Here is a 26273-nt window from a genome sequence, read left to right on the forward strand (position 1 = left end):
GTAGACACTTCCCTTCAGGACCACCAAGCACCATAAAGCGAGACAGTTCATTAATGGGAAGGATGGAAAGCTATGGGTTTGAACCACCATGGGTATAAGAGCATGTGCAAAGGCAATCAACAGTTTTTTCTGACTTTGTTCTTGTTTGTAATAAAGATTCATTTAGCCAAAATGTGTCTGCAAAAATTCTTTTGAACCCAAGCCTAGGATTCAAGTTTGCTGGGTAAAGTTAAGAGGCCCTTTGATGTACTGTTGAGTCCAGATCAAGGATGCTGAGTATCAATGCTTAGTATCAATTTTATTTGCTAAGAATGCTTTCAGGTTAGACTTGGGGCCTAGGAATATTATTTAAAGTAAACATTACACTGTGCATGGGGCACAATGGCATTCAGATGTCACACTGAAGGATCAGAATCTATGTATTTACAGATAACTAATCATAAAAATTATAATTCAACATTTTTTTCATGCCAAGTGATATGTAGCCCAATTTGATGCAACTGTTCTCTTATTAAGCCCAACTATGATCAACAATATTTCCTCTGAAAAGAATTTATACATTCAAACTTTAAAATGTTTCCTTTACTCAAAGTATTAAAATTATTTTGATTAATATTTAACATTATTTGGCATGTTTAGGCAATAGTGCACCCATTTTGTAGGTAAGTATATAGGGAATTAAGAAACCATATTTCTCTAAAATACCATGTACTTGAGTAAAGCTTGGATGATCATTGGTAGCACAGATAAACTATTTTCTTGCTTTAAAACCAATCGAAAAAGGACATTGTTATGCAGTGCGTTCTAAGAATTAACCACCAATAAAAGCTAAACCTCTCTAGAAATATAAATTGCATTCACATTTCACAATGTGGTTTGTTTGGATCTGGCTTAGCACACTGTGCAATCCTGGTTGCTGCAATTTGCAAACAAGAATTTATGATTTAGTGTGTAGGGTGAAAGCCAAATTGTGGCTTATTTGCATATAATGGTTAAGCAAACCACAGCTCTGTATAATATATGAAACCACTCCTACTTCTGCCATATTACAAAGTGATACACAAGAAAAAAATATTTTAAAAAATTACATCAATATTTAAATAATATTTTAAAAAATTACATCACTCAACGTAGTGAACAAATTCTGTCTGCTGGTTACAAAGAACAAAAGTACTACTAAAAAGCATTGGTTCATTCAGTTATAGCTTCTGATTATTTCAACTAAGTCAATCATAACAATTGTATTTTCGAATAGTTGGCAATAATATAATCTCTGGTTAGTGTGGAATAAAAATGCGTCATCCTCTATTTAAGAAATTTCAAGTAGTATACGAGAACCAAACTCTGATTTTTGAATCGCCAAATAAGCAAACGTCTGATTTCAAAGAGTGGTATCACTAGAAGTTCCACACCCTCACCGTTCCTGGCTTTACTAAAAGCAGAAGTGTTTGTTGATACTTGTGTAAAATTTTATTTCTATTTTTATTTCAAGAATGCTTGAGTTCAGTGTCGGCCGAACAATTCCTTTGAGTATAATTTGCTGTACTACTATACCCCCTAACAGAGAGCCAAAGGTCCTCCTGTCCTCTATTCCATTAATATATTTGTCTGTGGTTAGACTCAATGTTTTCCCATTCTGATTTGCCAGGTGGCAACAGTGCTTTCAGAGAAGGGATCTATTTCTAAAACAAATTATACCAGAATATGTGATATTTTTAAAAACTGGTTCACTGGTTTACCGTATCCGATGTTTTTTTCACTGTAATTTTTATTTTTATCACTGCATTCTTGATTAGTTACTTGGGTATGATCGTTCATGATTATGGTACATGAATTCCTGGTGCAAGATTGTAAAATCACACAGGAAAAGACTGCAGATGCTTCACATATGTTCTCTGCTGGCGACACTGTAGGCAAAAGTCAACGTATGTGAAACGTTTTCAAAGCTGGTTCAAATCTTTCCCCAAGAAAATTATGGAGCAAAAACACTACCAAAGAATGTTGTGATTTGTCACAAAGTTTACATGACATAATATTTACTCTGTCTTTCTGTAGGGAAAAAGAACGGGGTGAGTTGATTGCTTGGAAAAATACTCTGCTGCCTGTTCATTATACAATTAATAGGGATGTACAAAACCAGCTGTTTTGGGGTGATCTATGCCCAAAAGAAGAGCCAGTTTGGTGTAGAGGTTAAGGCACCAGGCTAGAAACTGGGGGACTGTGAGTTCTAGTCCCACCTTGGGCACAAAGCCGGCTGGTTGACCTGGGGCCAGTCACTCTCTCTCAGCCCGAGGAAGGAGGCAATGGCAAACCACTTCTGAAAAACCTTGCCAAGAAAACTGCAGGGAGTTGTCCAGGCAGCCTCTGAGAATTGGACACAACTGAATGAACTGAAAAAAGAAAATGCCCCAAACATGTATTTAAGATATTCTGGTCCATGTAGGGAAGAAAACGAGGATGTATTGTTCCAGATACCAGCAGAACGTGGGTGTGGCGAGGGAAGAAAGCAAGCCACATGCACCACCCTTGCCTACTCACCTGATATAATTATTCCAGGATTCCTCTGGATTTTGTTCCAGTTGAAATCCAGAACAACCCCAATGATCCAGCTTTGCTTTCTGCTGAACCAAGGCAATTGGAAATGGTTTGGCATAACTTCTGGAATGCAATACTTTCCTTCAGATTGAACCAAAATGTAGTCTCCCAGCATGCTGGCTGGGGAATTCTGGGAGTTGAAGTCCACACATCTTAAAGTTCCCAAGTTTGAAAAACTCTTGCATACAGTAACAGAATAACCAGAAAAATCTAAAAACATTGTATCAAGACCTAGCTTGGCAGTTTTCTTCAATTATCGAGTCTTTCTGGCCTAATTCCGGAGTTTTATACATTGCATGCCTCTCTACAGAAAACTGCAAAATACTAAGGCCTGTCTTATAAGCTACACCTAGTGTTCCTAATTCGGAATTTATAGCCTCTGTGCAATGCCTTTTTAAAAAGTTAGCTCAAAATAGCAAAACGCATGAAACAAAAAGGAGTTGTTTGCGCTTTAAGTGAAACAAACTGCTGCTCATCATAAGCGTTCACTGTATGGTCAGACAATCGTCTTTCAGAAAGGCAAAACTCAAGAGTACGTTTCTGCAAGGCCCGGGTGGGGGGGGGACCCATCAATCACACACCATTGCAGCAACGCTTACGGGGGTATTTAACAAGTACCTTTTCCAGCGTTTCGTGGAGGAAGCGGAGGGCCATCTACCACTGTTGGAGAAGTTGCAGAGTCTACGCTCGCAGAGACGAAGATCTGGTGCGGGAAGGCGCCATAGGAAAGTCTTTGTTTGTCCCGTGGAGTGCTAAGACCAGGAAGAGCCATTTTGTCTTGGGGAGAAATACTGGAAGAGTGACAAAAGCTCTGGGGTCTTGGAGAACGCTCTTTCTTTATTGGACTAGGCTGTGGGAAAAAATTAACACTTTTATTTCAACGTACACCCCCTATTTAACCGGTAAGGTAAAAACCTTCCAGCTGAAGAGCAGGAAATGAGGGTCTTGTATACAGGCAGTCCTCAACTTATGACCATTTGTTTAGTGACCATTCGAAGTTACAGCGGTGCTGAAAAAAGTGACTTACGACCGTCGCAGCATCTCTGCAGTCATGTGATCAAAATGTAGGCACCTGGCAACCAGCATGTATTTATGATGGGTGCAGCATCCCGGGGTCATGTGATCACCAGTTGCGACCTTCCCAGCCAGCTTCCAACAAGCAAAGTCAATGTGGGAAGCCAGATTTGCTTAATGACCACGTGATTAACAACTGCAGTGGTTCACTTAACACCAGTGGCAAAAAAGATTGTAAAATTGGGCATGACTCACTTAGTGACCGCCTCATTTAGCGATGGAAGTTCCAGTCCCAATTGTGGTCATAAACTGAGGTCTACCTGTAAGCCACTGAGGCATGAACAGTGACCTCCATTTTCGTTTTAAGAAGCTTCCTTATTTATTTCAGGCAGGTACAGCTTTGAATTATACATCACATGAGAAAAATCAGCTCCAAAAAGGACATTCTTGAGCACATGGAGAGCTCATGATCTCTTCTAAAATCCCTGTGGATCTTAGAACTGGAGGAGGCAAGAAAGTAGATTATTCAATTATATGTTGACATATCGTTTCTAAATATATTTTATTTTTGAGTGAAGCTCTAACTAGGTTATAAGTATTTTGTTCAGGAGCCAACCAACATTCATCACATGAAAACACATACAATGAATCCTGATCTATTCTCCTTCAGTACCTCTGGAGTTACTGTACATCGCCCAGAGTTGTTGAGAGTTGGGAGACATACAAGTTTAATAAATCGCTATCGTCATCACCACCACCACCACCATCCTTTAGCGAGGCTTTGACCACTTCTGCTATCCATCAGGAACAAGAACCTGAAGGACGAGTTTTAGAAGGACCTTGCACAAAATATTTCATGGGCTGTTAATAATTTGCTTTCACAAATGTGGTCACTACTGGTTGAATTTGTATGTCACCCCAAGCTAATTATGCATAGACTGTAGGATATAACAAATGCGTAAAGATCAATGGGTTAACCATCATTATTAGTATTCTTCCATCTGTTAGTTCCATGATTTCTTGGTCAAATGCAGCCTTTTCCTTAAATGTTCTCAATACTACTTCCAAACCACTTTTTCAGCCCTACTTCCAGGTTCAGAAAGGAAAGATGGGGACTATGTCACCACCACCCAATCCATTGCGAAACAATATAATCCCCAATTCTTCTTTACCTTGTCATCCAGGTCGTCATCGCTTTCGTCCATTTCTTCCTGCCGAAGATTCCACTCATATTCAATGTGCACATGTGGATTTAGTTTTCCGGCTTTGGCCTGAGAAAGCTGAAATGCATGTAATTCAGAAATGGAGTCTTCGGTGTTTTGTGAAAGGCATGCTCTGTTCTTTGCAGGGGCATTCTGTACTATATCCAAACGCATGGCTTTGTCTGATTTATTGAAAACCCTTTATCGTGATGAAAAGAACCCTAATTCAAATTAAGAAATGAAGCATAGAAAACTCTATTCCCAATACAACGGTTCGTGCTTTGAAATCAGGGATCTTTTTTGCTTGGGGGAAATAGAGAAACACTGAAAAAGAGCAGAATGTCGCTCTGGGATCTCTGCCTGCAGCCAATCCATCCCGTTCTGTACTTGCAAAATGAGAGAGATTTTCAGGCACTGTTCCCTCCTCCATCTCCTAATTGCAAACAAGCATAATTTTCTTTTTCTTACCAGGTCTTCACATTGGATAGCTTTCAGTCTCTTTGCCGTGTCCAGGGCAGTCTCCCCAGTTTGATTTGCTGCAAGTTTCAGGATAAAGTTAACTTGTTAAACCAAACTGCTAAATGTTGTAATAAAGTTCAATATTCAATAACCATTAAAAAAAAAAAGATGCAGTGAAAATCACACGGTTGTTACATGGAAGAAGGGCATCTGGCTCGACTTATCCCTGCTCACACAACCAAGTGGTGTAGATACAACACGCCTCTCACAATCCCTTCCGTGACCAGGTATTTGCTCTGAGAAGATCCTCTGAGAGAAAAATCTGGATCAGGAAATGAAGGTCTTAAAACCGCCTGCAATTCAGGCAGAGGAGCAAGCAGCCATGGTCTCAATCCATTGCCCTTTCCTGCTTATGCCATCTAAAGAGGATGGCTCTATACATTACAAAGAACAAGGAAGTTCAGGAGAACCCGCTTACTAGAAAAAATGGACATTCATACGTGACTCACATGCTGTAGACCACAGCTCAGAAGAACAATAAAGAATCCTTCTGGGGTTGGTGAACTGGTAAAATGAAAATACAGTTGGTCCTCACTTAACAACCATTTGTTTAGTGACAGTTCGGACTTAATAACAGTGCTGAAAAACCAACTTCTGACCGGTCCTCACACAACCGTCACAGCGTCCCCACTGTCACATGATCACGATTTGAGCACTTGGCAGATGGTTAGCATTTATGACCATCGCCGCATCCTGTGGTCACATGACCACCATTTTCGACCTTCCCAGCCAGCTTCTGACAAGCAAAATCAATGGGAACTGTGTGATTCGCTTAACAACCACATGGTTCACTTAATGCCTGCAGTGATTTGCTTAACGACCACCACAAAAAGGTCATAAAATTGGGTCGGATTCTCTTAATGACTGCTTCACATAGCAACCAAAATTCTGGTACCAATTTTGGTCGTTAAGTGAGGACTACCTGTAATGTTTTGCTTTTCTCCATTTAAGCAATAGAGACATCTAATGGCAAGTGGGCATGGTCTGGCTTCCTTGGCTACTGGTGTAAACTACAGATACGGGAATCAAGGACCTGGAATTACAAATTATGTCACTTCAGTATTATATCTCAATTACTTTATGAAAGTCTGTATTTATGAATGTTCAGAGAACACTTGAAAATATACATTGTTCAAACCCTTGATCAACGACATCTTATTTTAACAAGTTAACATCAAAAGCAATGACAGCTGAGCTAAATCATCAAAGGTATAGTTGGAATATGAACAAAATGCTAAACAAGAATCATCAGGAGATTGCACCATGAAAGAAGCTTTTTATGGTAATTACTTGAGGAATATTTGTAATTACTTCCAGCATTGTATTTAAGTCAAAAGACTTCCCTTCCAGTCAGCTGTGCCTTTTTTACAGTGAATTCTAATATTTACCTCCACCATCTTTTATAGACTGTATTTCAAGAGGAGAACTCGCTCACCTGTATGTAAAGTTGGCTTGCCCTTCAAGACCAACTTCAAACATTCTGGCTTGTTATATATACTGCAATAGTGTAGAACTGTATTCCCCAACACTGTTTGCTTATCCAGGTTTCCACTAAAAATAAAGTAAAAACAAATTATATATTAGGTTACATACCTAAACGTTTATATTTGGGATATGCAGTACATATCCATGAATTTAATTTCTTCAGTAAAAAGCTTGTACTATTTGTGAATCAGAGAGTCCACAACGACCGGTAGCAGTAATTTTTCTGGCCTTTTAAAAATCAGGTGATGATGACGATGACGATGGTTCTAATAAACGTAACGATCCTGTTTCTCTTAACTACAGTATCTTTCTTCTAGACGGAACACCATGGCAGAGAATCTTCTTTCCAGCAAATGTGGTAGACATACTGTGCATATATTTCTAATTTCTCCCACAAATAGAAGAATAAGGAAGTTGTAACTGTTGCTTGAAAAGAAGGTTAAGAGCCTTGCCAGGGTGGCAGAAGGAAGAGTCAATATTTTTTATGGCTACAAGGAACCTGAGGAGCGGAGGCTATGCCAGGCCTCGAAGCCTAACATTGTGGAAAGAATTACATGGTGGATAAAGAGTGAAGTAAAGCAGGGCAAAATAAATACATAAAACCCAATATACAAGGTAGAGATCTGAAGCGTCAATGATTGACCCTCCCAAAATTAGTCTAGGGTTGGTGCCCAATAAAAAATTCATATAAGGTCAAAGTACATGCTTTTCAAAGCACTGTTTTCGTTTACCATAAAAAGAAAACTTTTACCTGCTTCCAACCCTCCAACAATCTTTCCTACCTGCTGTTTGCACCTGAAGATGCTGTTTAATGATAGTAGCACCTTCTGGAACAAATGGCAGACGGAGAGAATCCCCAGTGAGAAACTGGGTGGGCTGGAAAGAGGCATCTTCTCTTCCTCTTCTCCCACAATACCACTTACAGTAGTTCCAATGTAGTTCCTTTCTGAGAAAAGAGGGAAGGTGCTAGCATTAAGCATGTTTGTATAAGGCACTGTTGCCGAACAGATTTTTTTACAGTGGCTCTTTACGGGGTGCTACGTTTTGAGGTTGGTGGAACTGTAAGCAGGAGTTATGGTACGGTTACAGTATGTGGGAATGACCTTGGGAGACAGTGGGAAGAGCCACAGCCAGGGGAGCGGTCAGATAAAATATAGTTCGTTCATCTGGGCCTGCTTCCTGCCTGGACTACCTTGAAAGGCTGACAGGTACCCTCTGACTCCGTGGAGACAGTGGCTGAAGGCCCAATCCAATGAGCTGTCAAACTTGGGAGCCAACAGGCTATCCATCACAGGAAGCAGACCAGGGAAACAATGAGCAGGAAAAGGCGAGGGCGGGCTCCGATAATGGGCTAGATCCTGGCAGGACATCTAGTCCCAGGATGCGCCAGCAACTCTGAAGGACGGAACCATGGCAATCTGCTTAGTTACTTGGGGTAGTAACTAAGACAACACTCCTAACTGAGCCGCACCTGCAACTGGGGCTATTTAGGAGCAGCCAACCGGGACCTTGTGCTCTATTGGGAACTACATTCCAAAGATGGACCTGCAATCCTGGATCCTTACTCTGCTCTTGGACTCTAGGCCTTGTAACTCAGACTGGCTTGTGAAACTTTTGGGTATTTAAATCCTCAACTGACACAGACCACACTTGCTTCTCTGCTACCACCGTGCCCCATTTTCCCAAGCCTTTATGTTGTTGCCTACCTACTTTCTAGATCTGCCTCTCGCCTCTGATTGGACTTTGTGGATCGCTGGCTCTTTCAACAAGCATTGGCCCTGCTGACGCTGCACCCTGGCCACCAGTCATGACCTCACCTTCCCTATATTTCTCCTGTGGCCACGAGATCACAGCCTTCCCTTTTCTTCTAACTGTTGCAGCTGTCCTACTGATTATTTTTTTTACCTTCCCCCAGGAATCTCTAACTGCAAGGACTGAAAGAACTCAGCAATAGCTGCAGTAACCTTTTGATGTCCCAGAGACTATGGAAGTTTCTCAGTGCATTTTTTCAAAGGTTTCTCCACTTAAAAGAAATGAAAAAGGATGCACTGATTATCTGAGGGCATTTCCACATCGTCAGTATTTCTGCTTCCCGTGCCCTCACAAAGCAGTGGGAAGCCAACCTGTGCTGATTATCATTCCTTCCAGGGATGAAATGTGGAGAATGTGCAGCGCCAAGAACCAAGCTGTGTTCATGTCCAGCTGACCAATGGGAGAGTGCAAAAGTTATCTAGTCAATGTCCCATCCCTGAGCTACCACTGATCCGGGGGTAACAAAAATAAAATCATCTGCTAGCTTCCTCCTCCTGCACCTTCCTATTTTCAGTTTGGTCTAATGACCTCGAAAACAATCCAACATTTCCTCTGACATTTAAGGCACCAGGAGCATGATGCTGAAGTTCAGGAGGGGGAGGGCAGAATTCCCACAAGTGGCAAAACGAACCCCTCACAAATTCTGCAGACTTTATAGAAATAATAATCGACAAGAAAATCAATGAACGCTATGTTGTAAACTTGGAGTAAGAGTTTAATGCAAATGTACACTTCTATCTGTAGCAAAGGAGGACGGAAGTCATTCCTGTTCTGTATTTTCTTTCTTTCTTCTCTTTTTCTTTTTCTGCACTTTTGATTTTGCTCTTTTGTCAGGGTTCGCTCAACTGCAAAGCCCTGCCATGGTTTTGTGCTTAGGGGTGCTGACAGAGAGTTACAAGCAAGATGCGTGTCAGCACCAGTGAATTCTGCCTGGGTGAAAGAGGAGGGGCGGCATTCCAGCAAGAGGCAGTTGGAGAATGTTTACAGAAGAGCTCAGCATCAAGGCCGACCTGTCGGTGCTTTCTAGCAGAGTCTGGAAGATGAACTGGTGGGGGTTGTATGGCTGAGAGGAAAAATACTAATTGATAAGAGACTCAGAAGGAGGGGTTGGCACGGAGTGGGAAAGTGTTTAATTCAAAGATCGGAGCAGGAAAAACTTCATTCAGGGCTCTGGCTACATTTCACATCACTCTTTGCAAGCTGCTTGTTCCTAATAAAGAATTCTTCTATATCCTTAATGGATTGTACTGAGAATTTCTACGTTTAGGATTTAAAAGCGGATTTGAGAACTGGAACCATCACATCTTTTTTCTATTTTGTTTTCTTACTTCACTTTTTATCATTTGTTGTTTGCTTTTATCTTTTTATCTTGAAATCTTAATAAAGTTTAATAAAACAAAATTCGGCAGACTTTGAAAAAGACCATTCTGCAGCAGGTTCAGATAAATTGGTGCAGAACTAGGGCTTTACAAAAAAAAAAAAGATTTAGAGCGCAGAGCAGAAAATAGTGAGTCCCCTGCTGTCTTTTCATTTCATTCATTTGGAAGACAGCAGGGGCAGCCTCTCCCTTCCCCCAGTCCCTTACTTGGACATTATAGTCCCTTTTGCTGGATTCAGTTCTCTAGCCCAGACTTTGGAGGTGGGGGGAGAGTAATGCATGTGATTACACAGTAAAAGTCAGAGAGAAACTAATTTAATGCTTATACTCCAAAATATAAACAAAGAGCTGTTACCAGTTTTGTACAAGGAAGTCAACCAGATGGAGTGAGGTGTGATCAGCAGTCCGGACTGCTAAATGAAGAGCAGTTTCACCTGGCTCCTAAAGTCAGATAAAAAAGCTGCAAATTAACCCACACCAGTGCAAAGTTGCTGGCTACAATCTGAATGATTTGCAGTGAATGCTAGATCAAGGATTGCAGCTCTGAAAATGAATGTGTCAATGACTCAGGTACCTGGGTTTGACAAGGGAAGCAGAGTGAAGGTTATCACGTGTATTTAAATGGCAAAAAAACTAGAGCGAGTGCATGAATTAGCGTAGCTTGGTAGAGTATTATGAGAAAATAGATGGCGAAAAATTTCAGAAGTGCAAATGTTGGCAGAAAGGTAATTGGTACTATATAGACAGTTTGTAAAAAATGAATGTTTTCTTAAAGAAGGCAAAATGATGGTGTATTAGAATATGCAGCTTCCTACTTCGTTATATGGAAGTAATAGCGGGATATGTCAGGAGTCACATAAAAGTTGAAGGCAGTGGGAATGGGGTAAGTAAAGGTAAAGGTTTCCCTTGACATTAAGTCCAGTCGTGTCTGACTCTAGGGGGCGGTGCTCATCTCCGTTTCAAAGCCAAAGAGCCGGCGTTTGTCCGTAGACACTTCCTCTGTGGTCACGTGGCCGGCATGACTACACGGAACGCTGTTACCTGCCCGCCGAAGCGGTACCTATTAATCTACTCACATTTGCATGTTTTCGAACTGCTAGGTTGGCAGGAGCGGGGACTAGCAACGGGAGCTCACCCCGTCACGCGGATTCGAACCGCCAACCTTCCGATTGGCAAGCTCAGCAGTTAGAAGTTAATGCGTATGTACAGACATGTATATGTGTATATAGTTAATGTATACATACACACATATACGTATACACATATACATACACACAAATGTGCAAAGGTACAAAAAATCGTGACTGTGATGCAATCCTCATTTTTTGATTTAGTTTTTTTTGTCTGCACATATTTGTTTCTTAAACATATGTAAATTCAGACAACTTGTCTGAGATCTCACCTGTCCAGGCTCTAACAGTGGCTCCATTAGTTCAACTCCTTCTGCATAGACTTGGATTAGTGCAAGTAAATCCCTGGATCTGACAGCCTCTAGCAGTTCATTCAGTTTAGCTGCTGCAGATGCACAGGTCTTTCTGGAGAACTTATGGTCTACATATTTAGCAGTGATAAACTCTTTACGTGCAGTCCTGAAAGCAAAGCAAAGCAAAAACATTAACAGATTGCTTTTAAAGAAATAATCACATTCAAATTTACATTTCAGATCAAACCTTAAGATTGAAGGATTAAACAAGAGGAAAACTGAAGAAAAATTAGCCATGTTTATTCATCTCCTGGTTGTTTTCACAATTTCACATCAGAAGATGCCTCTCCAAAACATTTAGGACTCTGATACAGAGGCACCCAATAGCATAGATCAGGGTTTCTCAACCAGGGCTCCGTGGAACCCTTGGGTTCCACAAGAGGTCGCTAGGGGTTCCCTGGGAGATCACAATTTATTTAAAAAAATTATTTCAAATTCCAGCAACTTCACATTAAAGAGGTAAGCTTCATTCTTTATTTTTAGTTTAAGAACACTGTTAATGCATCTATGCAGGCCTACCCATGAAATGAACATAATAATTTTGTAACTTCTGGACTATCTTTGAGCCTGGATGTGCAGGGGTTCCCCGAGGCCTGAAAAATATTTCAAGGGTTCCTCCAGGGTCAAAAGGTTGAGAAAGGCTGCCATAGATGGTAACATTTCCCCGTTCAGCCAATCCAGTGATTATAAGAACAAGAGTTCCTACTTTCATCCCATCTCTCTCTTCAAACTGAGATTTCAGCAGATAAATGACCAATAATTATCTGAACATTATGTATCAAGGGATGCTTAAAATGATGGAAGAACCAGAAAAAGGGTTAAAGATGATTTAAAAAGGACTAAGAATGAGAGTAAAGATCATGAAGAACCTCAGATAAGAACTTCTTCACTGTAAAAGGAAGCATGAATGTGCTCAAATGAGGCCCTATTAAGCCACTCACAGAAAAATCAGGAAGACCATTGACTCATAGTTTCTTGTCTGTATGCTGACACCCACAGTAGGAAAAACAAACAGAATAAACCCTGAGCTACTCCCAAATGTCCCACGCAGAAACAAATCCTGAGAATTCAAACACACCGGCTTTCAAGCCTTGATTTGAAAAAGAGAAGCATCATGAACAGCATTAGAAAAAAGGATTTCATGAAGAATGACATCTGAAAAACAGCCTGATGCCAGTATTTCCTCATAACATTAGGGCATGAACTTACATCTGGATCTGCTTCTTGAGATAGTTACTTGAAGGCTTGACATAGATGCTTAGAGCTCTCCCATGGTCTACTAGCTTTGATGGGGATAGCTGGAAAACCAGCAACTTCCTTGTCAGCCTTTGGGGAAGCAGTATTTTCCTGAGTGCCTACACACAAGCATATCCAGAAAACCTACAGAAGGGCCCTGAAGCAGCCCCACTCCTTTTGCAGCTTTGAGAAGGACATCCAGAGGAATGCGGCATTTGCAAATGAAGCGTTTGACGATTTGCACAAGACTAACGATATGTGTGCGTGTGTGTTGCTAATTGCAGTTTTTTCATTACTTACATATCACTTGATGGAGTAGGTTTTGGAGAGGGGCTTGGTAAGTTTCCCTCCATAATTTCATTAAAACTATTATTTCCTATGTTCTTGGCCAGCTAAGCATGAAACAAACAAACAAACAAAACATCATGCAATTAAACATTTGCCATTAATTGTAACACTTTCAAACCATAATATACTTTAAGTCTATCTGATGTTTAAAAGCTACCCTTCAACACAATTTTATAAACGCTGAGAGAGTGAAAGCCAACTGCAACTCTTGTTAGCCTGTGTCAGTGTTTCTCAACCGCAGCAACTTTAAGCTGTGTGGACTTCAACTCCCAGAATTCCCCAGCCAGCAAGTCCACACAGCTTAAAGTTGCTGAGGTTGAGAAACACTAGTCTATGTTCAACAGCCCAGGAGTAACGCAGGAGAAGGCCTGCTTTGGTGTACTAGAAAATTCGGCCTCTGACAATGGAAGCGTATTCCAAAGGCATCTTCTGCGTATCTTAACAGCCAAAAAGATTTGTAAAGGGAGATATGCTCCCTCATCCAGTTAAGGCCCTAAGCAGTTAAGTCAGCAACTTAAATTGTACCTGGTAAACAACTGGAAGCTGGTAAGATATTTTGGTACAGGTAAGATATGATCAGGTAGTTTAGTTATCATTTCTACACTAATTACAACTTCTGGGCACTTTTCAAAAGTAGCTCTACATACAGCACGTTCCACAGTCCAGATAGTATTTAATCAAGTCCTGGATAACCACTGTCAAATCTGATCAGCTCAACAACAGTCACAGCTGCCATGCTGGTCATCACAGTTCTCCCCATCCCAGCTGCCACCTGCAAATAAGTGGAAGTTGAGGATATTAAGGAATAACACCCAGCTGCAAACCTGCTCTGCCAGGAGGAATGCAACTCCCACCAAAACAGAATTAACCTCACTCCCTGAGTCTAGTTTAAATCCGATTCATACGCAAGTCTCAACCCGTGTTGATTCCATTCACGCATGAGAGTCGGATCAGATGCTCTGGGAATGTTTGATCTGGGAGCATGACATTTGCCCGGATTCAATTCAGTTTGCTTTCCCCAACCCGTTCCCATGTGGAACATGCTGAATCTCCTGGCAGTGCCAAACTTCCTGAGAATGCCCAACCTCTTCCAAACCACACTGTCCCAGTTTCTGGAAGTACATCCTCTAAACAGGATGAAGTTCCAGGTATCCTGCACACGGTGCAGCAGATGAAACCTATCCGTTTCATGGCCAGAATGCCCTGGAACAGTTCAAACCACTTCCAGCCTAAACTGCAGATCGAACACAGATTTCTGCAGAACCACCGATGCGTAGTCTCTGTCCAATTTTTTCTTATAATTACAGCAGGTGAATATTACTTATTTTATAAATCCGTTTACCAAGAGTTCAGATGTTCCTAATTTGTCCAATTCTAAAGACTGGATTCGAGAAATATGAACACCCATTTCTCTGTGTATTCCGGAACACTCTATACAGGTTAAAATACCCAGGTTAGTTGAAAGCCATGTTGGATCTAAAGAAAATAAAAAATGAACAAGAGCAACGTTAATAATCTTTTTTTTTTCACTAACAGCAATGCTTTTGGATAGTTTATTGTAAGAGCAAAAACCTAATGCTATTTGATACTTGGGTTAAACTTTAGACTGTGTATCGAAACGTATCTCAGGAACAAATTTCTTGAGCAAGACGTTGTTAATGTACATCCAAGTACCTGGTGATCCACAGTCACAACAGACATCATTTCCAGCCAATCTCTGAATGTCATCAATTATGGCTTTAGTAAGATCCTCTAGGCTGTTCTCCCCTGTGCTCTGTTCTCCGCGAAAGGCCATATTTAAAGCTTCTTCTTTGCTGTTGGTCAATACTGATATCCACCTAAAGTAAGACAGAAATGTTTTTGATCACAGCATTATCTACCCAATATAAGAAACTATAAAAGAAACACGATATGGAGGAATAAAAGAGGAAAACTTCCCGAAGTTCTTATACTGTTCCATCGATTTCAAACTTTGAAAGAGATGAAATGAGAAAGTTTGAAAGAGATGAGACAACGTAAGTACATTGGGAAATTTTCCTATTTTCCTATTTTCAAGTACATATAAAGTCTGCATACCCATTTGGCTGAAATTGTGTGTTTTTTTTTTTGAGTGGTTACTTGTGACTTCGCACATCGAGCTTTTGTATCTGCACGGATGTAACTTAGATTATTCTAGAGCCCAGCTTCTACATGGAAAGGCTCCACCTTAATTTCCCAAAGAGATTAAGACATGGCTTTTTGTATTTTCCTGAGTTCTTTAAATCAAAGATATTTACCGGGTTCTTCAGGGACAAAATGCCCACGAAGGAATGCGGATCACTTATGAAAATGCAGATGACTACATAAAGTATCACAGATGGTCTCTGTGCATCACAGATGAGGGATATGCAGTTCATTCGAAAATCAAGGCGAGGACTGACTGTTCACAGACTTCATTTAACTGCGATCTGGTCTAACTTGGTGCTTTAATATTTACTCGTCACTAGACTGAAGTCCAGTGTGAATGAGCACACCTCCTATGAATGCAAGCCCAATGCTTTGATTTGTTGTGTAATCAAAGCAATCAACAGATTCCATTATTATGATTCCAATTTTATGAGAGCCAACATGGCACAGTGGTGAAGGGGTCAAGACTGGCACCAGGGAGATCCAGGTTCTGAGCCACAGACGCTCACATTAAAAACTGAAGCAGAAAACTGCTACCAATTAAAACTGGTAATAAAAATAACATGATGTGTGTGTGTGTGTGTGTCTATCTATTTCATCACTGGGATGTCCTAAGAAATCTTCTTTAAGCTTAAAGAACAGTCTGGAATGACATGCCAGGGGAAAAATAGCCTGGAAAAAGATCAGCAGGCACAGCCATCCACATTGTGTGAAGTAGCTAAAATATACACCTATTTTGCAAGCCAACATTAATCCTGTTTATTATGGGTTAAAAATGAATGTTTCCAGTAACTCCAGGAATGAAAATGTTCTTACGCAACATAGTCTTGCTCATCCTCTGCCTGAAAGTGGTATGTTCTGTTATCTGGAACATAAACATGCAAATCTTCAAAATAATGAACATACTAATTATATTCTTAGAGAAAAAAATTACTGAAAGTCTTACAGACAACGTTTAGTAACTCAGGACATATGCTGAGATGAGTCAGGGAACCTTTAAAGGTTCTATTTTCAGTAGGAAACATTTTGCTCACATTTAAAGAAATGCAAGTTGATTTGCTCTTACAAAAATATCCAGAGATGAATAGTTCGAAGAGCATGGAAGATTCACGTTGCATGTTCTATTCATGACAACCCAATCCAAAGGACTGCATGTGACACCCAAGTAATTAACTTTGAAAACATACGTGATATCAAGTCAAATGACTTCTTGTCTTCAGCATTTGGCTTCACCTGGCACGTGAGCAGATTTAATTTAGCAGGCTGCCTGTTTGACTTAAAAATAAGAAAAACACGATTTTACTTCACTTAATTTTTAAAAATTACGTTTCTAATTCAAAGGTCATCATCACACAGATGCTCTTTTTTTTTTTCTTTTTTTTTGTCCACTACCAAACGTTATGATCTTTTCAACTGCATCACTATTCCTTACTCGGCTGTGGGTGTACTAACAGAACTAAACAATTTCATCTTCCCTGTAACTCATTATTAAGAAATGTTAGAATGTTTGCAAGAATGAAACATGATCCGGAAGTGGCTTTTTATGGGATGGCAGGAGGCATGTTACTTGATTACAGTAATCTAACGACGACACTAAATCTCTTGTTAGATGAGCTGAACAGACGTATTCATAAAGAATAACAGCCAATCGTTTGTTTAGCACTTTAAATCAAAATGGGCTTTGTTATTAATTTTTTAAAAAAATAAGTTCTACACAAAATGGGTAAAGAAGAGAAGTCTCCTCTTCCGAGCCTTCTAGAAAAAGTTTATTTCTTTATTGCTTTTTTTTTTAAGGCCATATGGATTTGGTTAAACATGGATGGAGGTAACTTTGCAGCTACCTGTTCAGCTGAAACGCTGAGAAACATGGAACAATTTCTTCTCCAATCCTTTAGAGGAGGTATTTCACAATCACTAATGACAGCTTGTTCTTGAATACCAAATTCAGCATCATTTTCCAGATACCAAGAATTCAGTGCTTGGAAAGCAGATAGAACACAAGGGGGCAATATCTGCTAAAGGCTGATAATTAAATCAGAATGAATCTGACTGGAACCTCTATTCTCCATCTCTAACTTCCTTGCAGCAACTTTGGCCCAAAAGTTGTACATATGATTTAACACTTTAAAGTCTCTGGTTTAAGTCATAATGTCTTGATGAAAACCCACTGAAGCTGGTCTTCCAAGTTATGGTCATTGGGTGAAAGCACAGAATAGCAAACTTTCTAAATGTTGAGTTTCTTTTATGTAACGTGACACACACAACCGTCAAAAACTGCTTTAAAGTGGAAGAATTTCCCCTGGAGAGTATCTTGTATGGGCTTGGAATGAACTCCTGGCTAGGGCAGCTACCAAATGTTACGTGAGATAATAACAGGACAGTCTCCTAATGCCAACCTCTTAAATGATGGAGCGTATTCAAATTAATTGCATGGACAATAGATTGATTTTCTGATCTACTTAGACTATTATTCTTCAGCCTTTGATGCTTTACAGAACACACATACATCTGTATCTATATGTTATGAATAATGATTTACTTTACATTTATTTACATATTTATACCCAGTTTTTGATAAGTTACCAGAAACTTAAAAGAACTTAAAATAGGGCATTATGAAGCCCATAGTATTAGGACAGATAAAACAGATTCTCGGGAAATGCATTGTTCTCTCTCACTCCTCAAAGCATCAATAATTCACAAGAGATAACAACAGAGAAATAGCTTAGTACAGAAAGTGTGCTGTTGAGAAATATTCCATGTGCCTTTGTAGACCAGGGTTTCTCAACCTTAAGATGTGTGGACTTCAACTCCCAGAATTCCCCAGCCAGCAAGTCATGGGCACATGACATTGCACTTAACAACTGCGCAGGATTCGCTTAACAACGGCAACCAGGACTGCTATCATAAGTAGCACGGTCATGTGATTTTTCACTTTATGACCATGTTGCTTAGTGACGGAGTTGCCGTTCCCAATTGCGGTCAGTAAGTGAGGACAGCTTGTATAGAAGACATGAAAAAGGGTTCTAACTATACCTGCGTGAATAAAAATAGGACTCTTCCTGTGATCACAAATATCACTAATCCTACACAGTTCTACATTTCAAAAATAAGTTGCCCGCTAATCACCTTGAGATCTAATTTCACTCCACGTGGGGGGAACTTCAGAGGGAGGACAATCTTTTACGATATAAGAAGACTACTCACAGTTGCATGCGATATGGTCAGAATGCCATTTTTAACTGTGCATTTCCTCCTCTGCCAAACTTTCCGCAAGCTGATAAAACAGCAACATTAATCAATAAACTATTGTTCAAAATTAGGATTCTTTCATGAGGTGCCGCAGAACAAGCACACACAATCTGACACACTTCATGCATTTGTCAGAAATATGCACAATTGGTATTTACATGAAAAAATTTATATTGCTGAAGTACAGAAAAGGACTTTTCTTCATATGCAATTTTCACTGCCATGTTGAATTTCTTGAGTTTTATGCAAGCTGGCTGCAATGGCATACCACCAAGCAGTCGAACTGTCTACTGTCTGAAAGCTAAGAAATTGGACAGGAGCAGACTGTCGTTCTGCTTGAAGATAATTCAGCAAAATGGGGTTGAAACAGCCACATTATCCTCCCCAGTATAAGTCCTATTTCTTCATACTTTCAGGCTGCTGTACTGAAAGGAACTATATTTTTCCTCAGGCACAGTAGGTACTTTTTTAAGAAGAAACGGCTGCCTTATTTCTTCTGCTCCATCATCTACATTTTTTCTTTAAAAAGCTCTTTTACTTGGTTTACTTGATGGGCCTGAAGGCCACAGGCCTGCACATGGCTTCAAAAACCCTTAATTAGTAGCCATATGGGGAACAATTACATTAATTTATTAATTAAATTGACGCTAAATTAACATTTAATCAAACATCATACTTATCTTGGCCCAACCCATTTTTTGCTTCAGCAAAGGATTGTTACCTTGTCGTGGTGCTGGAGCTTGAGCACCTCAATGATGCCCTGAGCTAAACCGTGAAGGGCCACCCAAGATGGGAAGGTCATGACAGAGAGGTCAGACTAAATGCGATCCCTGGGGAAGGTAATGGCAATCCAGTATTCTTGCCGTGAAAACTCAATGGATCAGTACAACCAGAGATATCATCGGAAGATGAGATCCCCAGGTCGGAAGATGGTCAAAATACTACTGGGGAGGAACAAAGGATGAGTTCAACTAGCCCCAGACGTGATGACGCAGCTAGCTCAAAGCCGAAAGGACGGCTAGCGGCCGACGGTGCTGGCGGTGAACGGCAAATCCGATGTTCTAAGGATCAACACACCATTGGAACCTGGAATGTAAGATCTATGAGCCAGGGCAAATTGGGTGTGGTTCTTGGTGAGACATCAAGATTAAAGATAGACATTTTGGGCGTCAGTGAACTGAAATGGACTGGAATGGGCCACTTCACATCAAATGACCACCAGATCTACTACTGTGGACAAGAGGACCACAGAAGAAATGGAGTAGCCTTCATAATTAATAGTAAAGTGGCTAAAGCAGTGCTTGGATACAATCTAAAACACGATCGAATGATCTCAATTCGAATTCAGGACAAGCCATAAGATGATGCTGTCAAGGTAATGCATGCTATAGGTCAGCAAATTTGGAAAACACAGGAATGTCCATCAGATTGGAAAAAATCAACTTACATCCCCATACCAAAAAAAGGGAAACACGAAAGGAAGTTCAAACTATCGAACAGTGGCACTCATTTCACATGCCGGTAAGGTAATGCTCAAGGTCCTGCAAGGTAGACTTCAGCAATTCATGGAGCGAGAATTGCCAGATGTACAAGCTGGGTTTAGAAAAGGCAGAGGAACTAGGGACCAAATTGCCAATATCCGCTGGATAATGGAAAAAGGCAGGGAGTTTCAGAAAAACATCTATTTCTGTTTTATTGACTATTCTAAAGCTTTGACTGTGTGGACCATAACAAATTGTGGCAAATTCTTAGTGGTATGGGGATACCAAGTCATCTTGTCTGCCTCCTGAAGAATCTGTATAATGACCAAGTAGCAACGGTAAGAACAGACCATGGAACAACCGACTGGTTTAAGATTGGGAAGGGAGTACGGCAGGGCTGTATACTCTCACCCTACCTATTCAACTTGTACGCAGAACACATCATGCGACATGCTGGGCTTGAGGAATCCAAGGCTGGAGTTAAAATCGCTGGAAGAAACGTTAACAATCTCAGATATGCAGATGATACCACTTTGATGGCTGAAAGAGAAGAGGAACTGAGCAGCCTTATGATGAAGGTGAAAGAAGAAAGTGCAGAAGCTGGCTTGCAGCTAAACCTCAAAAAAACCAAGATTATGGCAACCAGCTTGATTGATAACTGGCAAATAGAGGGAGAAAATGTAGAGGCAGTGAAAGACTTTGTATTTCTAGGTGTGAAGATTACTGCAGATACTGACTGCAGTCAGGAACTCAGAAGACGCTTAATCCTTGGGAGAAGAGCAATGACAAATCTCGATAAAATAGTTAAGAGCAGAGACATCACACTGACAACAAAGGTCCGCATAGTTAAAGCAATGGTGTTCCCCGTAGTAACATATGGCTGCGAGAGCTGGACCATAAGGAAGGTTGAGAGAAGGAAGATCAATGCTGTTGAACTGTGGTGTTGGAGGAAAATTCTGAGAGTGCCTTGGACTGCCAGAAGATCAAACCAGTCCATCCTCCAGGAAGTAAAGCCAGACTGCTCACTTGAGGGAATGATATTAAAGGCAAAACTGAAATACTTTGGCCACATAATGAGAAGACAGGACACCCTGGAGAAGATGCTGATGTTAGGGAGAGCAGAAGGCAAAAGGAAGAGGGGCCGACCAAGGGCAAGATGGATGGATGATATTCTAGAGGTGACGGACTTGTTCCTGGGGGAGCTGGGGGTGTTGACGACCAACAGGAAGCTCTGGCGTGGGCTGGTCCATGAAGTCACGAAGAGTGGGAAGCGACTAAACGAATAAACAACAAACCCATTTTTTGACTCAACTACTAAAAGAGTTGTCATGGAAGATGCCTGTATACCCCTGCTAAACTGCAGCTCTTGATGGAAAGTTAAATCAGTTTTAATTTGCATACGATGGCTAACCCCATTAATGCTTTATTCATAGAGGCTACTGGCTCACCTACAGGAACACACCTGGATGCCTTACCGATTTCAGCTCAAGGTTTTAGAGATATCTTAATATGCAGTAATTTAATGCAGGATGGCAGCCTTTCTACCACAGAAATAAATAAATAATAAGGCAAAATAAGCATCTCATTAAAAGATAAAGACCAAACTTTAAAATTATTGACAAGTTTACTCGTATTTTCCCTGATCTGAATGAGTTATGCGTTCTACTGGGTTATAATAAATGGGGTTTGGCTGAATCTTTAATTGCCCTTACCACCTCAATGTCTGTATCAGAGTTAGAAAGAAGGTGGAGAGACACTGCCTGATTTTTTTGGAGGTGGGATTTGTGACTGATCAATAATAGCAATAAAAAGGCTGCCTTCCTATGCAATTTTATTGTTTTGATTTATGGGCAAATAATTCTGAGACTGCATACTGCTCAGCTATAAAATGGAATATTATGTGTAAGAGTGCTTGTATCACTTCTTGTTTCTTTATTGTCTGGGGTTTTTTTCCAGCAATGTGTATGCCATGCCAGCTTAGAGAAAACATATTTTAATCCCGAATGGTTTATTTTTTAAATGAGTAAAGCATGAACTTTGAAAAGAAATACTCATATCTCTTTTCTTCAAACCACCTTGAATACATTGTCCCTTCAAACACAGGTCAATTTCCTTTCATCATTAGTTCATTTAGCACATAAAAATCCTACAAACAATTTTTCAAATTATTACACCAAACTGGGGTGGGACAAGCTGAAAAATGAATGTTACTTTCCTAATGCATGAAATATATTTACGTCTGTACTTTAATTTTTTTTTAAAAAAAACCTATTTATTGGCCATATTAATAGATTTATATCACAGCATCAGCCAACCACATGCCTCTCTTGAACCGCTGTGAGACATTTGGTTGGACAGGTTTTTGGGAAAATGGACTTATCAGCATTAATGGGAGCCATTTTTCAAACACTGGAACATTTAAGATGTAATAAATGAAATATAGAATACTTCCTGTACTCCAGGAAGACATTTTTACATTTAAAAAGTAATTTCACAGCATTAATTCACTCCATCTATCAAAAATCATACTCTCTAATACATACCCATCACTCTTCTTTAAAAGATAACCCTTTTTCTCACTGCCATATTCTTTATTACCCTGAAGCTGATGCATGCTGTATCCTCCTTGCCTGCTCTGTGAATCCTAGACAGAAGGCAAGGACAAACATATTGATATTTTCCTTTCCCTGATTAGTTCTTTGCTTGTTGTTTTTGTTTCACATTAATTCCTGCATTTATAGAACTACTGCACAAAGAATGATTTTGTTTTACAGAAGACTCTGACGCAGACTTTTTTTTTTAACTTAGCAGATAAAAGGATTATTGCACACTTCCACAACACAGAAAAGCTCTGAATGAAAATCTTAGCACATTGAGTTAAAAATAAAATTAAAATGTCCGATGTAAATTTAGAACAGATGCAAGCAAGCAAGCTATATACACACATGTAAAACACATGTATATTGATGGTTCAATTTTATTTCCCATGCTTATTCGTTCATGGTTTGAAATTGAAATGCAATTCAGGATATACATGTGTGAATGCCTGTATATACTGTACAGCACACATACACAAACACACAAGCCTAATGAAAATACAGTGACTAAAAGATCTGCAAATTCACTGTGAATACAATATTCATTAAAGCATTGACTTACTCTCCTAGACTTCGATCAGAGAAGGCAAAAGAAACATAGAAAGAGAAAAGTAAGACAATTTATTTTTCTAAAAGAATAATACTGAACATTTTGCAGTCTATTCCGATCATCAACACTTAATAAGGGCAATAATAAAAGTAGTCAGAAGGGGGCACATTTAGGTGCTTCATAACGTGTTGGAAGTCCACACGTCCTAAAGTCACCAAGGTTGAGAAACGCTGGCGTAAGCCATCCGCCTTCTTTGCCTTCTTCTACTTTTAGCAACAGCCTCAAGAAAACTATCTGTTTTTATTACAGGGCACTACTTAGAAACTCATGGTAAATAAGCCTATTCCTAGGAACACTTTTCATGAAGTCACAGCAGAAAATAAATACTACACAAAATGCCAGCATTCATTTCTTAAAAATGCAAAAATCACAAACAGATCTTAGAGATTATTACTATTATTATTTAAATAAGCTCTACACTAAAGAGTTATTTAAGTGAGGGCACATTTCCATGCTATTAGAGCAGCCAACTGGATTTTTATAGCATCCTACAAGCCTAGGGGGCAAAATGACCTTTGGAGTGTATTGGTGTATCATTTGTATGAAACATCCTAGACCCCTTTTGTGTTCAAACTCCTTCATCTATATAGACAACTAGTGGACAGGACTAGTGTTGAACAGCAGGACTGGGGGTAAAAAAAACCCTATTGTGTATAATGAGATATATTACTCATATTTTTATATCCCTGCTTTCCATTAAAAAAAATGGAGGGGAGGGTGATGGTATGTGGGAATGACCTTGGGAGACAGGAGGAAGACATGCAGCCAGGGCAATGGTCTATAAGAGGAAGCTCAGTCCGCAGGTGGGGAAAAGCATAGGAAGCGTTTCAGATGGGACCCTCCCTAGTTTTCTGGAGACTAAAAAGAGAGGAGGAAAGAAATACTGTCAGTCTTGCAAGATTGATGTCAACCTTTCAGGTTATCCAGACAAGAAGCACACCCAGATGAATTAATCCTACTTCACTGTACAGTTACATTAACAGAATCTTGAGTCAGCCTTGTGAGGCAGTCTAGACAAGAAGCACTACCAGGACTATCAGCACTAGCTTCATTGTAAGGTTACATTAACAGAATCTTTCAAGACTGAAATTATTTCTCCCCTCCTCTCTTTTTAGTTTACGGAAAACTAGGGAGGGTCCCTTCTGAAACACTTCCCATGCTTTTCTCCACCTGTGGACTGAGCTTCCTCTTACAGACCGTTGCCCTGGCTGTGGATCTTCCTCCTGTCTCCCAAGGTCATTCCCACATACCATCACAGGAGGCTCCAGGAACTCTGCATTGATGGTAGGAACTTTGGAGGAAGACAAAGTAACTATAATAGTTTCTGAAACTAAGGGCTTTCCCCAGAGAAGGGCTCACTGGTGAGAGAAGCATCTAGGCCAAGGCTGTTTGTAAATACCTGGCAGTGTTCACAGCCTGGCTTTTCCCAAGGGACAAAAAGCAAAGGTTGTATCTACCCAAGGAAGAAAGCTTGCTGTTGCAACAATGCCATTGTGGGATGAACCCTTCAAGGCCACATGGAGGAGGACAGAAGACAGGCAAATAGATTTAGCCATCCACATCCTTCAATCCTTCACACATAAAATGAAGAGAAAACTAAGCCAAGTTTTAGTTAAAGTTAAATCAAAGAGAACAAACTAAAACAAAGACAATGTTCCAGAAAAAAAACACTGAGCTCCAAGAAGGAAAGAGTTATCATTATGGTGATTACCATAATGAAAGGATTCCGGGGGAGATACAGCTAGGCATGGCTGCCATGTATGGGGTGGCTGGTTTCCAGCCAGAACTTGATGCAAGCTTTAGGAGCTTCTGAGTAGCCTCTACATGTTCGACATGTACGAACTGATAAAGATGGTGATGAAGCAGCAGCGTTTTGAATTGGGTGTAGGAACTAGCAATAGACTGAAAGTGGCATCCAGGATGAACCCAACTTTTCCCTTAGCACTGCAGCAGTGCAGCTTTGCTGTAAACAAAACATGCTCGAAGACTGAGTGAAGCCAGTGACACTAAAATGCCAAACAGCCTGGAACTGGGTGATTTAAAGCACTTCCTTCAACTATTTAAGACGAGATCGGCCACAAAAGCCTGGGTCACAGCACTACTTGTAGTCCATTAAATTGGCAGGCACGAAAGACACAGCCTTCTCAAGGGAGATCTTGTGGCTACGTAATTCCCTTCCAAAGATATAATTTCCACCTCCTCCAGAGACTGTTTTCAGCTGGAATCTGAAGAACTGTTTTTGCATCTGGTTTTTTCCCCCAAAATCTGCACTTAAAGAAGAATGTTAAAGATTGTTACCGTTTTATTGCAGATTCTGGAATGAATTCTGCATCTGTATGATTCTTACTGTATGCTTTGTATTCTTTTAATCACTAATGCATGTGTTTTTAAATTATATCTCCTTGAGAAAGATGCTTTAGCTCTGAAAGGTAGCAGAAAAGTTCTTAAAATAAATACGGTATCTCTCACAAGGGACCCTCCCTAGTTTCTTGGGCTGTAAAGGTGGCAGGGAAGAAATGCACTTTCAGACTTGCAAGATTCTGTTACTGTAACCTCACAATAAAGTAGAATTAGCTCATCTGAGCGTGCTTCCTGTGTGGACTACCTCACAAGGCTGACAGATATGTATGACCCCTACCTTGTTGGTCCTTTCATAAAGCTGTAAAAACATGGCTCTTTCAGCAGGCCCTAAAGTAGGGTGATCTGCTCCCTGATATTTTATTGTGATATGAATACGTGTGAGTTGGTTGTCTTTGCCTGATGCATGGTATGTATTTTTGGTTTATGTTGTTTCTATTACTTATCTTTCCTGTTTTAACCATAATATGTAAGTTACTCCAGTGATGGAGGTGGCTGACTGGCAGGCTAGCTGATAGATGGATGGATAGATATATAGAAGATAGATAGGTAAGCAAATTATTATCAAAGACTCAAAAATAAATCCATGCTGGAAGAGAGAGCTAACCACTTCACAGTTAGATAAATGTTTTGGTATAATACTTGAAAAACTAATGGGGAAAATGGAATGGATGTTATAAAAAGGACATTGGTTGACTTAATAACTTGCTACACAGCATTCTTCATTTATTTGACTT

General features: G+C 40.1%; 1 protein-coding gene across 3 annotated transcripts in view; it reads right to left on the reverse strand.

Annotated features, from left to right (window-relative positions):
• ASAP1 (ArfGAP with SH3 domain, ankyrin repeat and PH domain 1) overlaps positions 1 to 26273 on the reverse strand; it is an 85598-nt gene that overhangs the window by 16501 nt on the left and 42824 nt on the right. For all 3 annotated transcript variants that reach the window (XR_010067678.1, XM_063299691.1, XM_063299692.1), the window contains 13 exons: positions 22515 to 22615; positions 18446 to 18515; positions 16426 to 16513; positions 16055 to 16103; positions 14747 to 14910; positions 14415 to 14548; positions 13025 to 13116; positions 11408 to 11594; positions 10361 to 10446; positions 6766 to 6881; positions 5280 to 5347; positions 4782 to 4889; positions 3214 to 3445 (listed from right to left, as the gene is read on the reverse strand). Coding sequence is in view for 2 of the 3 variants with exons in the window: in XM_063299691.1 (XP_063155761.1) it covers positions 3214 to 3445; positions 4782 to 4889; positions 5280 to 5347; positions 6766 to 6881; positions 10361 to 10446; positions 11408 to 11594; positions 13025 to 13116; positions 14415 to 14548; positions 14747 to 14910; positions 16055 to 16103; positions 16426 to 16513; positions 18446 to 18515; positions 22515 to 22615 (1495 nt within the window). In the remaining variant the exon portion in view is untranslated. The remainder of the gene's footprint in view (positions 1 to 3213; positions 3446 to 4781; positions 4890 to 5279; positions 5348 to 6765; positions 6882 to 10360; positions 10447 to 11407; positions 11595 to 13024; positions 13117 to 14414; positions 14549 to 14746; positions 14911 to 16054; positions 16104 to 16425; positions 16514 to 18445; positions 18516 to 22514; positions 22616 to 26273) is intronic.

The sequence above is a fragment of the Candoia aspera genome, chromosome 3 (genome assembly GCF_035149785.1).
Source record: "Candoia aspera isolate rCanAsp1 chromosome 3, rCanAsp1.hap2, whole genome shotgun sequence".
NCBI lineage: Eukaryota > Metazoa > Chordata > Lepidosauria > Squamata > Boidae > Candoia > Candoia aspera.